This window comes from Girardinichthys multiradiatus, chromosome 1 (assembly GCF_021462225.1).
Source record: "Girardinichthys multiradiatus isolate DD_20200921_A chromosome 1, DD_fGirMul_XY1, whole genome shotgun sequence".
Taxonomy (NCBI): domain Eukaryota; kingdom Metazoa; phylum Chordata; class Actinopteri; order Cyprinodontiformes; family Goodeidae; genus Girardinichthys; species Girardinichthys multiradiatus.
Genome location: NC_061794.1, coordinates 28,106,388 through 28,123,939, shown reverse-complemented (window position 1 = coordinate 28,123,939; position 17,552 = coordinate 28,106,388). Strand labels below are relative to the sequence as shown.

Below are 17,552 nucleotides of genomic sequence, written 5' to 3'. Positions count from 1 at the left end.
GCTGACCCTTTTAGTCTAATGTGGCCATATGTAATCCAGTGCAACCTTTTGCATTCAGACATTACCTATTTAGCAAACTCAGACAGTCTCTTTTTTGTTATTTAGACTGAGTTTAAATACAGCTCATTATGTGATGGCCTTAGATGTTTTGGTAGAGGACATAGGTGAACAAACCACAACATTAAAATTAAGGAACACACTAGACAAGTCAAGGATAACGTTGTTAAGAAGCATTGTAAAGCGGGGTTTACTAATAAAACAAGAAAGCTTTTAACATTTTAAGGAGCGCGGTTTAATCCTTCATCTGGATACAGAAGGAATAGGGTACAACTGCAAAGCTACCATGACAAGGCTGCCCTCCTAAATTCACAAGCAAAGGAAGCATTAATTTGAGAAGCAACCAAAAAGCCCCTGGTAACATTAATTAATCTGTTGATATCTACAGATCCACAAATCTGTTAACAAGACTGTTATTTGTGGACTCTGTTGAACCAGCCTTTATGGAGGAGGGCAAGAAGAAAGATGTTGCTTAAGGAAGGCTATAAGAAGACCTATTTGCTGTTTTTTCACTGACCAAGTAGGGGATAAAGCGAACATGTGTAAGCAGGTGCGTTGGTGAGATAAGACCATAATTATTTTTTTGTCTAAATGCAGAATGCTTTATGTTAAGGAAAACTAACACTGCACATCACTCTGAATACCCCATCCCCTGGTGGTGGTAGCAGCATGGTGTGGTGATACGTTACTTTACTGGGGTGAAACAGAGACACTGGTAAGAGTCAATGAAAAGATGGAAGGAACTTAACACAATCTAATCCTGGAAGAAAACATGTTACACAATGCAATAGACAATAGACCGGAGCAGAGACTCACTTTCCAGCAGATCTAAATCCAATTAAGAATTTGTGGTAAAATCTGACAATGGCTGTTCACAGATAATCTCCGTTCAGTTTGATCGAGCCTTAGCTATTTTGTAAAGAAAAACGGGTTTTTAGATGTGCAAAGATTTTAAAGACATACACACAACATTTGCAGCTTTAGTTCAAGGGACAGGAAATTTTACAAACTATTTACACATGTGTTGAATACAATAGCTGTCCACACTTAAAAATTTGCTGTTAAATTTTGAAAATCATGTATCTTTTTAATATGGTTAACTTTGTGGTTGAAGGGTGGCACAGTCATGGTGCAGGTGTAAAGTGCCCATGTACGAAAGCTATGATCCTTGGCGCAGCCATCACAGGTGTTGAACCCTGTTGACCTTTGCCTCTCTCTCTCCACCCCATTTTCTGTCAGTCTACACACAAAACTAAGGCCAGTAGAGTTACAAAATAAATAAAAAAAACTAAAGCTTAACTTAAACTTGTTAATATTTCTACTTGAAATGTTAACAAGTGCAATGAATACTTTTGCAAAGCACTGCACTTTGCTTCTCAATGTGCCCTCATTTCTTTCCTTGTCTTGACAGTTCATACAATAATAATGTCTGTGTTGTTCTAAGTGGCTTTTTGCTAGATTTAAGTAGCCTAACTGGGATGTGAAATTAAAATAATAAACTCTCCATCCAATTGTATATTAAGTAAGTAAATAACTGGTTGATTTTGTTTTTATGTAGAGTTTTATAAAATCATGCTATTTGGATCAAATAAATCTGTGCTTTATAAATAGAAACATGTCTATTAAAAGATAAGAGTTACTCAGCTTGTTGTTTGGAATGGATAAAATAAAACAGCACAAAGATTTTTTTTATCACCTAAAATTTGTTTGTGTTGCTTTGGACTTTGAAATGAATAGCATAATGGCACAATAAACTGTTTATCCCTCCTCTGCGTCGGCCCATCTGCTTACCCAGAAACCACTTCAGATACACCCTACCCATAATTCAGCTGTGACGAGGACAAAAATTGGCGAGCTTTCTGGAGTTTGTGGTCAGCTCAGGGTGTGTGTAATGTGTTTACAAGGGCGAGTGTGTGTGTTGCTAATCACAAACTCTGTCACAAACCTGCTCTTGGAGCCAATTGCCGGCCACAGCATTGTGGTTCTAATTAACGGGCTCGGGAATTGTGTTCATAGCTGGCACTACTCCTTAGTTTGTGTGTGTTTTGTGCACGTCTGCCTGTGATCTTATGTTTGTTATTTCTTTTGTTTTTATATAGGGTCCAAACTAAGGCACCTCACTAAGGGCACGTTTTATTAACACACCCTGGACTCTTTTACCAAACATCCCAGAGATATTTATTAATGTGGGTGAAACACCCAGGAGTTTTAAGTTAGGAAATATGTTTGTCTGATTATAAAGAGATTCAAAGATGCCAATTAGGTAATGGTGCCTCATTGTTAGCCTATATGCTGATCCAAGATCTGGGCTTAAATGAACACCTTAGTAATCACCCCAGTCCACAAATAAATACACACAAATACACCTTAACACACTCTTGATTTGCATTCTCAGGTACCTGCTCCCAATTCTACTGTTGATCATGATTACAGAACAGAGAAAAATTCAGCCTCTGTTCATCAGTATACAGTGTAAAGTTGTTTGGTGTTATCCCCAGCCCTGTCCAGTGCTTTTACAATAAATATTTCTGTGTCTCTAAACTATTCCCACTTTTCTCCCCGTTTTCTGCCTGTCTTTGATCTCCTCATACGGCTACTACTATTTATGGTTGTATTATTTATGATGGGCATTTATTAGATTGTCTTTGGCCCTTCTATGTACGGTTTACTGGTGTTTCTCATCAGTGAGATGATAGTTCACACATTCCTGGAATGAAAATAGCATCTATGTTCTCTCTTTACATTGATGCTTTGATACAGATGGTGGCTTGAAGAGTTTTCCACACAACAACTTTTTCTTACTACCTTAGGAGAGAGTGATTGAAAACCTCCGGGACCAGAAGGAACGAGATGACAGAGTGAGGCTTGAAGAGATGGAGCAGATGAGGAAGGAGAACCAGGAAATGAAGGACAAACTGGCTGCTCTGCAACCCCAAAAATTGCCAACGACCCAGGTCACTAAATCCAGCTTAATCCAGAACCTGAGGCCTGATGGGGAGGTCAGTGCTGAGTGACTTTAATGCTGTTTTTTCAAACTATGTGGTCATAGAAAGCAAAAAGATCGAGATGCATCAAATTTAATTTATTTTAAAACAGCATTTATTCCTGTTGTGATTATGAATCTGAGAATATTATTTAATATTTAATATTAATATATTAATATTTTATCAAATAATATTTTGGTCTGTTTAGGGTTGTCCTGTGAATACCAGCCCAGTAAGGCAATGGAATTAGGACAAAATAGAAAGGTGTGAGATGAGCTCTGACATTATTGAACAGCATAAACTCTGCACATATATGGAATGAATTCACACAATTTCTTAAAATACAAGAATTTATTAACAAAAATAAGTCAACTCAAAGTCAAACATATTTCAATCAACAAACTCTTTACTATGCTAAAACAATCCAACTAAACTACCAAGCAGAATTAAAGAATAGCGAAGACTAATGGGCTATGTACAATATAAACAAGTTGATTAAAAAGATGATTGAAAATCATGACCAAAAGAGTGATGCAACATTACCATACAATGTTTATGTTTGAGAACCAAGGATTATCTTGAAGAATCTGGAAGTGAAGTTAAGTTAGTCTTGGAACTAACTTAGGCAATAATCAGCAAGCGTTTAGACAACCCTTCACAATTCAGATAAAATATTATTTTAATAAAATAATGTTTTAAATAATGATCTGCTGAATAAAACCAACCTTCTGGATGACCATTTCTCAAAGGTGTCTAATTAGCTGCCTTTATTTATTGAAATAATATTTAAAGAAATATTATTAAGGGAGTATTTTGGAAAAGAGCCAAATCTTTCTGGAGAAATGGGGCTTAATGGTGTTTACTTAGTCATCAAATCTAGTAACTGATGTTCAGGGACTATTATTCACTAGCTTGAAAACTAACAACCTTTCTGTTAAATACTCTTTAGTAGCAAGCTCGTGTTCTTACCGGTAAGCATTTGAGCTAACAAAAGAAGCTAATAGCTTAGCACCAGAATCAACACATACCTTTAAAATACCGTTAATAAAAGGGTTAAAATGCATAAACGCAGACGGCGCCTTATGATCAATCTTCTGTTTAAAATCACCCTTCAAGTAAAGTTTGTCTTAACTTTAAAAGCACACAAAGAACACAACCTGAATACGTGTGCTGCAGATAGCCTGCTAGCACCAAGATAGCTGAGTTCAACACAAAGAAGACTTCATAAAATGAAAAACGTTTAGATCATTTCATTCTAAATCTGTCTCTGTCCAAAACACCTTATCTCATGAACCGTGGTGAGGAAACGTTGTCCAAGGGGCGAAGTTTGAAGAAACGTCCACAGTCAACAAGCGGGTAGCTTTCAGCTAACCTGACCTCCGGAGCTGTGGCTTGAAAGACGGCTCATCCTGTCCGTCAACCGGCTCGTTCATTACTGGGGATGCGGGCCATTGTCCTTCCTTCAGACTCTGCTTGTAGAAACAGCTTCTCTACTGGGGATTTCTCTGCGACACAGTTTTGGCAGGCTTCGGAGAGAAAATGTGAGCAACTCTTACACCTTAATTTCCCCGTTCATGAATGAAAATACCGGATATACAGACAGTATTTCATTCGTACTTATCTTTGCATATGATCGATGATCGTATGGCTTCCTTGGATCCAGTTGAAAAGTTTATGTCTGTTTGCCAGCAAAGAGACCTCAGCGCGCTTTTCTCCCCTATCCGGTCCCTCTGGAAGGCCGTGTGGAAGAGGGCGGATGTAGCAACAGCTGTGCTTTTATTTGGGTAGTGGCGTCACAGAAAGTCCGCAGTTATCCCGTTTCCTGGCTGTGCCGGAAGAAGGTTAATGCACTTTATTTTGAAAATTCCAGAAAAGTCCGTACCGGAGTTTAATATTGAAATCCATGGCTGTGGGTCCCAACATCCCCCTTTTAGTTCCGAAGAATGGGATGAAGTCCACAGTCTTTGGGGCTAAACATCTGTCCTCAGCCATGTGAATAGAGTCACTGGGGTCCGGCAGGAAGGCAGAGTTCAACAGTTCATTTTGTTTCAGATGTTAGTGTTTGGACAGGAGTGAGGCAGGCTCGGGCAGAGACTAACACTAATAAAATGTTTAAAGAAAAAAAAAAACACAAAACAAAAATCATGCAATAATTTTCACACCATAATAATACTGCTTTTAAAACCTTAATAATTTCTCAAGTTCAGAACCATAAGAAAGAAAAAGATTAAAACAGAATATAGGGTGTTGGAAATTATTTACCATCTTCATACCTTGTTTAATAGATTTTACAGGGTTGATTCTGGACTGCAACGGCTTTCCATCTCTTTTAGGAATGCTGTTACCTCAGTTATAACACACCTGCAGATCATCTCAAACTCCTCCTTTGTGATGACATCTTTGGAGTGGCTCCACTCTTTACCACCAACCTTACAGTTCGATGTTGCACAGTGAAAAGGTGTTTGTCTTTTAACTGGTGGTTTGGGTTGTGGCTGGCACCAGTTATCACCCCCCTGGTTCTATTGCATCACTTGGGAAGTTACTTTGCGCTTCTTCTTAGGCCTGTTCTCAGTTTGAATGTTTAACACTCTAACTTTGCCTTTTCCTGCTCTGTCTGAACGGACACGTGTTTCCCATACAAGCTGAGCATATCTACGAGTCTCCTGCATGGAGAGATTCTCTGTTATGCAATGCATGGTCACTTCATACTGCATGCTAACGTGGAGGTTGTGAAGAAACACAGACTTAAATGTGTGGTCTTTTTCAAGACCTGGAGCATAACATCCCTTAAAATAAGCTGTCTTTAAATGGTGGAAATATTCTCTGGAAGGTTCATCTTGTTTTTGCAAAACTGCCAAAGCATTAATAGTGGCAGCAGCTTCATCTCTGTTAACATAGTACTCTTCTCTAAGAGCCTGGCAGAGAGCTGGATAGCTGTCACTAATTTCTGGAGGAAGAGTTTTTATGAACACATGAACACTCTTAGCTGTTCTTTTCCAAATAAGCCTCAGCTTCTCACGATCAGAAGGAAAACGCAAGTTAAGAAGACAATGTTCAACCTCAAACAGGTAAGCATCAATATTTGACTCCTGGCTACCTGGATCAAAAACGTCTATGTCCTTAGCGAGAAATTCAAGCTGTTTGAAACGGACACCATGCTCCCAAGGTGGACCACGTCCACCTGAGAACTCATGTTGGTTAGGTTCATGAAATGGTGGAAGATCCTGATAAAACCTCTGGGGAATGAAACAAGTTTTCTCATGATTTAAATGAGAGCTTTCTAATGAATGGACTTGTGCAAGTGGTGGTGGGTCAGGTTGGATTGAGTCACCTGAGAGCCATGTGTGTCTCTCCTGGCCCCTAGGGGTCAACACAGAGTCAGAAAGGAGAGGGGTACCGATCAGGCTGGAAGGGTGCTCCTCCCACCGAATTGGACCACTTGTGCACGCTGAGTCCAGCACTCGGTCATATTGGTGGTTGTTCACTGCAATGGGATTTGACAGGAAACCAGTGGAGACCATCTGACTTCCAACACTTCTGTTAAGGTCTGTGGAAGTAAGTTGAACACTTTGACTAGATTTAGGAAAGGGAGACCCTGACCTAGGTGCTGGATGCCTGCTGTCTGAGTCTGCCCCCTGCTGTGGCTGCTGCAGCTGCTGTGAGTGAAAATGCAAATTCGGTACCTGAACGGTGGGGGTCTGTTCCTGCTTTTGGGATGAAGCTTTCTTGAGCTCATCTGCCTTCAGGTCCACTAACTTTTCTTCAGCTTTCTCCATCCTCTCCTCAGCTTTTGAGAGCTCAAGCTTTGCAGCATTCTCTCTTTGAAGAGTCATCTGATGGTCAGTCTGTAACTGAAGATATCTTTTAGCTTCCAGTTGTGATTTCTGCTGATACAAGGTAAGCTGACAAAGAACATCTGAAATCAGAGCCTCTCTAGTCGGATACTTAATGAAGTTTACCAACTCCTAAATCCTGTCATCACAGGTGGCAAGGTCAAACTGATTTAAAGCATCCCGCTCATCTGGGGACAAACGGATGAGATCAGTAACCACCTCTTTCTGTATCTCCACGTCTGCTGAATTCATAATGGAGTTTGATTCCATTATTCTGGCAGACACAACAAAACAACAACAAAGTTACGAGAAATTGCTAAAAGCAACAACAAATGTATATCCAGCTATGTATGTATATCTGACTATACATATATTGGAAACATTTGATTGTAAATTGGGTGCACCAGTTGATCATTCAACCTGTAACTTATGACAACACTATGCTCCAAGTGTTACAATGCTACTCGGTTCTCTAAGGATATTTTCTGATTTTAGCATTAATTTTTCACCTTTCTTGGGAGGAACTAGTGATTAGACACTACTCTTAACGTTTAAGGGAATTTTGTTTAAAATGCAAAGGAAAAAGAAAATTGCTACACCTCCTAAGTGTAATAATTTCAATTTGACTTTTGATTCACCCCCCTTTATCGCAGGCAGGGTGGATGAGATTAAATTTGGGATTTAATCTGGCAAAAATCCTGTTCTTTCAAACCATTAAAAAAACTAAAGTTCCTGAATGGATACATGCATCAAAATTGGGTCAGATACTAAAATTAACTGAAAAGTTAATTCAGTTTCAGATTGTGGTCGTACACAAAACACAGCCTCTGGATACAGATGTGCAGCAACTGTCTGGACATTGAGGTTAACCGAAGTTAAACCGAGTCTCAAGTTATTGCTTACCAAGAAGAAACCAGACTGAGTCACAGCATCTAAAATTTTGCCTATGTAGCAGAGTTGATTGTTACTAGCACGGAGATACTGGAGTTATCAATTTTGACGAAAGTCTAAAATTGTGAACTCCTGGAGTGTCACAAGTTATGTTCTCTTAAATATAATCAGTGACATCTGATTTTAGAACTCTGACGTTTTGAGTCCTATTGTGACCAGAGACAGCTGGTTTTAAGCTAATCACTTGGTACATCAATAATGTGCAGTCGTGGTTTATTCCTTCGCATTTATGTGCAGTGCAAGCCGTTCATGATAATGCCCATCCAGGGATGCCAATGTTGTGATTATGAATTTGAGAATATTATTTAATATTTAATATTAATATTTTAATATTTTATCAAATAATATTTTGGTCTGTTTAGGGTTGTCCTGTGAATACCAGCCCAGTAAGGCGATGGTATTAGGACAAAATAGAAAGGTGTGAGATGAGCTCTGACATTATTGAACGGCATAAACTCTGCACACATGGAATGAATTCACACAATTTCTTAAAATACAAGAATTTATTAACAAAAATAAGTCAACTCAAAGTGAAACATATTTCAATCAACAAATTCTTTACTATGCTAAAACAATCCAACTACACTACCAAGCAGAATTAAAGAATAAAATTATGTTTTAAATAATGATCTGCTGAATAAAACCAACCTTCTGGATGACCATTTCTCAAAGGTGTCTAATTAGCTGCCTTTATTTATTGAAATAATATTTAAAGAACTATTATTAAGGGAGTATTTTGGAAAAGAGCCAAATCTTTCTGGAGAAATGGGGCTTAATGGTGTTTACTTAGTCATCAAATCTAGTAACTGATGTTCAGGGACTATTATTCACTAGCTTGAAAACTAACAACCTTTCTGTTAAATACTCTTTAGTAGCAAGCACGTGTTCTTACCGGTTAGCATTTGAGCTAACAAAAGAAGCTAATAGCTTAGCACCAGAATCAACACATACCTTTAAAATATCGTTAATAAAAGGGTTAAAATGCATAAACGCAGACGGCACCTTATGATCAATCTTCTGTTTAAAATCAGCCTTCAAGTAAAGTTTGTCCTAACTTTAAAAACACACAAAGAACACAACCTGAACACGTGTGCTGCAGATAGCCTGCTAGCACCAAGATAGCTGAGTTCAACACAAAGAAGACTTCATAAAATGAAAAACGTTTAGATCATTTCATTCTAAATCTGTCTCTGCCCAAAACACCTAATCTCATGAACCGTGGTGAGGAAACGTTGTCCAAGGGGCGAAGTTTGAAGAAACGTCCACAGTCAATAAGCGGGTAGCTTTCAGCTAACCTGACCTCCGGAGCTGTTGCTTGAAAGACGACTCGTTCTGTCCGTCAACATCTGTCCGTTCATTACTGGGGATGCGGGCCGTTGTCCCTCCTTCAGACTCTGCTTGTAGAAACAGCTTCTCTACTGGGGATTTCTCTGCGACACAGTTTTGGCAGGCTTCGGAGAGAAAATGTGAGCAAATCTTACACCTTAATTTCCCCGTCCATGAATGAAAATACTGGATATACAGACAGTTTTTCATTTGTACTTATCTTTGCATATGATCGATGATCGTATGGCTTCCTTGGATCCAGTTGAAGAGTTTATGTCTGTTTGCCAGCAAAGAGACATCAGCGTGCTTTTCTCCCCTATCTGGTCCCTCTGGAAGGCCGTGTGGAAGAGGGCGGATGTAGCAACAGCTGTGCTTTTATTTGGGTAGTGGCGTCACAGGACGTCCGCAGTTATCCCGTTTCCTGGCTGTGCCGGAAGAAGGTTAATGCACTTTATTTTGAAAGTTCCAGAAAAGTCCGTACCGGAGTTTAATATTGAAATCCATGGCTGTGGGTCCCAACATTCCAGTAATTCAAATATGACATTACACTCATATATAGATTTGACATGCTACAATAACATACATTTTAATGCAGAAATATTATGTCATGGCCAACAAACTCATTGGGAAGACTGCTGACTTTACAGTTGTCCATGTTGCAGTCATTGACAGGGAAGGTAAGCCTCTGAAGATCTTTGCCAAAGCTGCTGGCTGTTTTCAGACTGATGTATTCAGTCAGCCAGGAACACTAGAAAGTTGAGTGGAAGAAAAAAGGAGCACAAGAAATAGGAAAAACCACAGCCATAAGAGGACTGTAGAACAAAGCTCATTTGAGATATTCGCAATGTGTAAACTGTGGCTGAATCAGTGTTTGAAGAGTCACCACACATAGATGTATTCAGGACATAAAATGCAAATGTTTTATTCCTTGTGTAAGCCATTCTCAAATCAGATATGTTAGAGCCTGGCCTAAGGAGAAAAATAACTGAATTGAAGATCAGTGGTCTGAAGTCCTCTTCTCAGATAAAGGTAAATCTTGCTTTTCATTTGTCAAGAAGAAGATGAAAGAAACCAAACCCAGCAATGCATACAAGCCAAAGGTCACTATAAAAAACCTCAATATTCTTAGCACCTCTTTAGAGCAAGATGATGATCCCCTCCATGCCATGCTGGATTCTTTAATTCATACAAAAAGAGCCCAGACCAAGTACTGAGTACATATACTGTTCAGCACATGAACATACTTTTCAGTAGGCTAAAAATGTCTTTTATGATTTTTTTTTTTGGGTCTTAGGTAATATTCTATATTTCTGACAAAGCAAATGTTTTTTTTAGCTGTAAAGATGATCATCAAAATTACCAAAAAAATAATACTTGAAATATATCACTTCGTTTGATATGAATTTATAATAATATGGGTGATTCCCTTTTTGATTTGCATTGATGAAACAAATTATATATCGATGAATCAAATTTTAGTTTTAGACCTGTCTGTTTATGTGTGGTAAGCAGCACTGGTTGATGTCTGCTTTATGCTTTATTCTGTGTGGTCTGCAAACCAACAGCCTTGCACCCTGTAGTTACATGGCTAACATCTACAGTATTACTAATTGCACCCTCTTCCCTCCCTGTGAGCATCCACAATGTTGTTGGTAGTTCCCTAGAAGAAAAGCTAGTGCTTTGTCTCCTCAAATGAAGGGATGAATTAAGTGTGACTGATTTATAGACATAAAAATCCCTGTTTTCCTGTTTTAAAGACATGTCAGAGGCCTTGCTACTTTTTTTCTCATCTTTTTTCTTCTCCTAAGCCTACAAGCCTGGACAGAGTCTGGTCTTGGCAGAATTTACGAGACTGTTTTTCTTCTCTTTTTTATACCCATAAAAATGGTATACACATCTTGTTCCTGTAAAATGATACCTTGCTGGATGTTGATGAGGCACCACATGAAAGTGGCTGCCGCTCAGCAACTCTCTAGTGAACAAATTCACACTCTGCCAAAAGTTCTGCTATAATTTGACTATTATTTATGCTCTGCTGCAATCAGACCTGCTATGTAAACTAGCAGAGCTTCAAAAGGCAGATGATGTCTGTGTATTTTTTTATATGTTTGCATGCACAAAGGTTTTTGTCTCTGCTTGTGCATGCATGTCGGCACAAAAGCAGCTGTTTATGTGTGTGTATATACAGGTAGTTGCACTGATCTATTCAAGTGTTTTGATCTTGCTGGTGTGCAGTGGCCTAGGACAAGCTCTGTTACTTTATTGATCAGTTGAAGTTGACAGAAACATCTAGCCTTCACCTAAGTATAAATGTTGGCCATCTCTTCCATAATAACAGGTTACATACAGTCAGATATTGCTAAATTACTTCTTTAAAGCCATAATAAATACCACACATTGCACACAGCCGTGGGAATCTCTGAAGATAGCTGTGAAAATGCAAAGTTAATTCAGCTTAATCAATGTCAAAAATCAACAGGATGTTAAGAAATAGATTAAATACAGAGGAGACACTTTGACATCCTGTCTGAAATCTGGTACATGCAATTGACCCTTATTGAATAAATCAAGAGATCCAACAAACTCCAACATAACCTCAGACACTTTAATTAGCAATTTGTGTATAAATAGAAAAAAAATAAATCGAATATAACAAAATCTGTTTATACTGTATTTCAAGTTAAACAATGTTTATATTTTCCCTCAAAATCAAAATATGTGGGATACTGAGATTTTCCATGATTGCAATACTTTCACATCACACCACAATTGTTTAAAAACAGAAAGAGGATGATTTCTGTCATTTTCTTCGAGAAAGATCTGACTCACATACAGAAGAACACTCAGAAGTACAACTGAATCAGTGAAAGGTGTTTTATTTACAAATGGTGATACTGGAACGTGAACAGTAGAATCGCCAACTGCATGGAAAGAGGAGGAAGAGAGCTGGTGAAAACAAGAACTATAATGTTGCGGAATTAACAAAAGGTAATTATGTTTAACAGTTGAATGGCTTACTAAGTGATGGAAGTCAGGTCGCCACGGGTAGAGGGAGTCGGGATTCAGGTGTGCGAAGCGGAGAAAATCCAGATGGTTTACTTGAGCTGTAGAGTGAGTTCTGGTGAGTTCAGGAATAAGTTCAGTGTTAAGGTACTTGCGTTGGAGGGTCGATAGGGTACGCTTTTGCCTTGGTTCAGGAGACAGAGGATAACAGGAAGCTGCCAGCTTAGTACTTGGAAACGAAATCCACCAAACAAAGGTAATCTTGATCGTCCAGTAACTTCTGGAACCAAAGTCAAGTACAACAAAGACTGTTCACAAGGTTCAGGTTTCTGCCTGCGAAGGAACTTAAAGAAGCACTATCGACGACAGGCTTTATCTGTGACACATGGAACGTGGGATGTATCCGAAGACTTACCGGTAAGCAAAGGCGAACCGCAGATGGGCTGATCACAGTCTCAATCTCGTACGGTCCGATGAAATGAGGCGAAAGCTTCTGAGACATGGACTTGAGTGGCACGTCACGTGCCGATAACCATACCCTTTGTCCGGGCTGATAATCGGGTGCAGGTCGGCGTCTCTTCGTCAGCAAAACGCTTGTTCTGGTCAGCAGTTCGGTGAAGGGCCTGAATAGTAGAGTTCCAGATGGTTCTGCAATGGCGGACATGTTGATGGACTGATGAAACTGTAATATCCTTCTCGTCAGCGGAAAACAGAGGAGGCTGATAACCAATAGATGCTTCAAAGGGTGAGTGACCAGTAGTTAAAGAGATGTGTGAGTTGAGTGCATACTTGACCCAAGGTAGGTACGAGCACCAATCTGTGGGGTTTGTGGATGTGAGGCAGCGTATCGTGGATTCTAGTTGCTGATTTAACCTCTCTGTTTGACCGTTGGACTGGGGGTGACAGCCAGAAGTCAGTGAAACTTTGGCTCCTAGAGCTAAACAAAACCTTTTCCAAACCTGAGAGATGAACTGTGGACCTCGGTCCGACAGAATGTCTTGAGGTATCCCACTGAGACGAAAGACGTGCTTAGTAAGGAGTTTTGCTGTTTGTAGGGCTGATGGGAGTTTTCTGAGGGGAATGAGATGGCATGATTTAGAAAATCGATCAACGATCATGAGAACAGTAGTCATACCTGACGAGTGAGGCAGTCCGGTAACAAAGTCCAAAGCTACATGGGACCATAGTCGATTTGGGATGCTGAGTGGTTGGAGAAGACCTGCAGGAGGCTGGTTACTGGATTTGTTTGGCATAGGGGGCGCAGGCTTGAACAAAATCTCTAACGTATTTATGTATTGATGGCCACCAAAACCTTCTCTGAACCAATGCTATTTTCTGTTCACCTCAGGATGAGCCGAAAACTTAGCTGTGTGTTGCCACACAATAAGCTTAGTGCGTACATGAGACAGAACATAAATACAGTTTGGTGGTCCTGTGCCAGGGTCAGGCTCCAGTTGTTGAGCCCTGTGAATGATGTCTTCAATCTCCCACCTGAGTGCTCCTACTGTCCAACTGGACGGCATAATGGGAGCTGGTTCTTTCACCGAATCATTGGTGGCAAATTGTCTGGACAGGGAATCAGGCTTAGTGTTCTTGGGGCCAGGTCTGAAAGAAATACACAAATTAAAACGAGAAAAGAATAAAGACCACCGTGACTGGTGTGGATTGAGCCTTTTGGCAGCTTGGAGGTAGGCCAAGTTTTTATGATCAGTCCAAACTTGAACGGGATGTTCGGCCCCCTCCAGCCATTGATGCCACTCGTCAAGGGCGAGTCTTATGGCCAGTAATTCTCTGTCACCCACATCATATTTTCTCTCAGTGTTGCTTAACCTGCGGGAGAAAAAAGCACAAGGATGAAGTCTCCCATCCTCAGAGTTCTGAGACAGAACAGCCCCAACCATGATTTCTGAAGCATCGACCTCCAAGATAAACTTGGAAGAATCAGGGTGAATTAAGATGGGGGCTTGAGAGAATTTCTTCTTTAATGCCTGGAAAGCGGATTCAGCTTCAGGCGACCATGAAAATGAGACCTTGGAGGAAGCTGATGCAGTGAGAGGTGCAGCTGTAAGACTGTAGTCCTTGATGAATCGTCTGTAGAAATTTGCGAATCAGAGAAAACGCTGTAGTGCTTTGCATGAGTCCAGTACAGGCCACTCCAGGACAGCCTTGATTTTCTCTGGGTCAGAACGTACCTGTCCACCCTCAAGGATGTAGCCCAAAAATGTAACGGATGGCTGATGAAACTCACAGTTTTTGGCTTTCACAAACAGGCGGTTCTCCAAGAGGCGCTTGAGTACCTGGCAAACGTGTCTGCGATGTGCCTCAATGTCCTTAGAATAAATAAGAATGTCATCCAAATACACAAAAACAAAAATGTTCAAAAAGTCCCTGAGAATGTCATTAACTAGAGCCTGGAAAACAGCAGGTGCGTTGCAAAGTCCGAAAGGCATGACCAGGTACTCGAAATGGCCCAGCGGTGTCTTGAAGGCCGTCTTCCACTCATCCCTCTGGCGGATCCTGACGAGATGATAGGCATTTCTGAGATCTAATTTGGAAAATATGGTGGCACCATGAACCGGTTCAAATGCAGAGGTGATGAGAGGAAGTGGGAATTTATTCTTAACTGTGATTTGGTTTAAGCCCCTATAGTCAATGCATGGACATAACGAGCCGTCCTTCTTACCCACAAAGAAAAATCCTGCCCCAAGAGTTAAAGAGAAAGGCCGAATAATACCTGCAGTCAAGGCGTCATTAATATAATTCTCCATAGACTTCTGTTCTGGACATGAGTTATTATACAACCTGCTAGAAGGCAGGGGGGCACCGGGAAGATCAATCGCGCAGTAATAAGGTCTATGTGGGGGTAAGGACAGGGCCTTATCCTTACTAAAGACTCCTCTTAAGTCATGGTATTCAGTGGGCACCTGAGACAAATCTATAACCTCGTCCTCCCTGTTAACCTGCTCTGAAAAACTCGGAGAGAAAGCTGACTGTAGACAAGACGAATGACAGCTAGTGGACCAGGACTCAATGCGACACTCCAATCTAAATGAGGGTTATGTTTTTGTAACCAAGGGAAGCCAAGAACTATGGAACCCTGAGAAACTGGAAACATGAAGAAATATATTTCTTTCCTATGGTTACCTGATAGTAAGAGTTCTAGAGGTTTAGTGCCTTGGGTTATCTGCTGCAATCTCTTTCCGTCTAAGGCTAGAACGGAATGAGGAGAAGTAAGTGGTTCCACCTCAATGCCAGCTCTCTAACTCGAAGTCTATTCAGTTCTGTTCGCTTCCTGAATCCAACATGGCGGACAAAGTCAAAGTATATTGATTAAATATGACAGTACAGGGGTTGGACAATGAAACTAAAACACCTGTCATTTTAGTGTGGGAGATTTCATGGCTAAAGTGGACCAGCCTGGTAGCCAGTGTTTATTGATTGCCCATTGCACCAGTAAGAGCAGAGTGTGAAGGTTCAATTAGCAGGGTAAGAACACAGTTTTGCTCAAAATACTGAAATGCACACAACATTATGGGTGACATACCAGAGTTCAAAAGAGGACAAATTGTTGGTGCACGTCTTGCTGGCGCATCTGTGACCAAGACAGCAAGTCTTTGTGATGTATCAAGAGCCACGGTATCCAGGGTAATGTCAGCATACCACCAAGAAGGATGAACCACATCCAACAGGATTAACTGTGAATGCAAGAGGAAGCTGTCTGAAAGGGATGTTCGGGTGCTAACCCAGATTGTATCCAAAAAACATAAAACCACGGCTGCCCAAATCACGGCAGAATTAAATGCGCACCTCAACTCTCCTGTTTCCACCAGAACTGTCCGTTGGGAGCTCCACAGGGTCAAAATACACGGCCGGGCTGCTATAGCCAAACCTTTGGTCACTCATGCCAATGCCAAACGTCGGTTTCAATGGTGCAAGGATCGCATATTTTGGGGTGTGGACAATGTGAAACATGTATTGTTCTCTGATGAGTCCACCTTTACTGTTTTCCCCACATCCGGGAGAGTTACGGTGTGGAGAAGCCCCAAAGAAGCGTACCACCCAGACTGTTGCATGCCCAGAGTGAAGCATGGGGTGGATCATTGGTGGTTTGGGCTGTCATATCATGGCATTCCCTTGGCCCAATACTTGTGCTAGATGGGCATGTCACTGCCAAGGACTACCGAACCATTCTTGAGGACCATGTGCATCCAATGGTTCAAACATTGTATCCTGAAGGCAGTGCTGTGTATCAGGATGACAATGCACCAATACACACAACAAGACTGGTGAAAGATTGGTTTGATGAACATGAAAGTGAAGTTGAACATCTCTCATGGCCTGCACAGTCACCAGATCTAAATATTATTGAGCCACTTTGGGGTGTTTTGGAGGAGCGAGTCAGGAAACATTTTCCTCCACCAGTATCACGTAGTGACCTGGCCACTATCCTGCAAGAAGAATGGCTTTAAATCCCTTTGACCACTGTGCAGGACTTGTATATGTCATTCCCAAGACGAATTGACGCTGTATTGGCCGCAAAAGGAGGTCCTACACCATACTGATAAATTATTGTGGTCTAAAACCAGGTGTTTCAGTTTCATTTTCCAACCCCTGTAGCTGATTGAGAATGTCCAAACCTTAATAATTATCAGTTCTCAATCATATTTCAATCATATGTGTTTTAACTTGAAAATCAAAGATTACTTGTTTCATTTAATACTTGTAGAAAATGGAAAATCATCATACATTATTCCTTTGGTTACACTTCTTGGTTATACTTCTGCAAAAGATAAGACAGTTAATATGTGACGACACACAGGCCTCTCCAGTCTCTCAATTCTAGAATATGAGAATATGCTTGTTTCACTCTCTACTGCTTCAACTGTGTATTTTAATAATTATTGCATGGATTACACAAAAGGATAGTTCTTATAATTTTTATGGATTTAACTGTGAGCAGTTAATGAATGTTGCATGGATTACATGGAAAGATCTCACCTTATTTTGACAGCCTGATTTGATTAAATGAAATTAAATTTATATGCAGTAAAATACAGTAAAATATTTCATCTCCGGTTTTATACACTTTGTGGTCCACTCACAGTACCTGCAGATATTTTTATAATAGATACAAACAACCTGTTTACTGTGCTTTTAATCTGTACCTCAGAGCTTTGCTGATTATACTACATCCGCTTCTTCTTTCCAAAATGCTGTATTTGTTGAGTTTACTAAAGAATGTCTGTAACTAAACACAAGCATTTTTAATTGGAATAAGAAAAAAAAAATCAAAGAAGGAAATTACCATTTTAGAGACAGTTAGAGAAAATCTGCCTAAAACTCCCCACCTAGAGATTATTATTATAAAAAATTGAGGTTTGAAAGGTGAAAGCTGCAG

The 17,552-nt window shown here is 40.2% G+C and overlaps 1 protein-coding gene across 1 annotated transcript in view; it reads left to right on the top strand.

Moving 5' to 3' along the window:
- LOC124867204 (ERC protein 2-like) overlaps positions 1-17,552 on the top strand; it is a 263,676-nt gene that overhangs the window by 80,925 nt on the left and 165,199 nt on the right. The window contains exon 11 of the mRNA XM_047363523.1: positions 2,868-3,056. Within this exon, the coding sequence (XP_047219479.1) occupies positions 2,868-3,056 (189 nt within the window). The remainder of the gene's footprint in view (positions 1-2,867; positions 3,057-17,552) is intronic.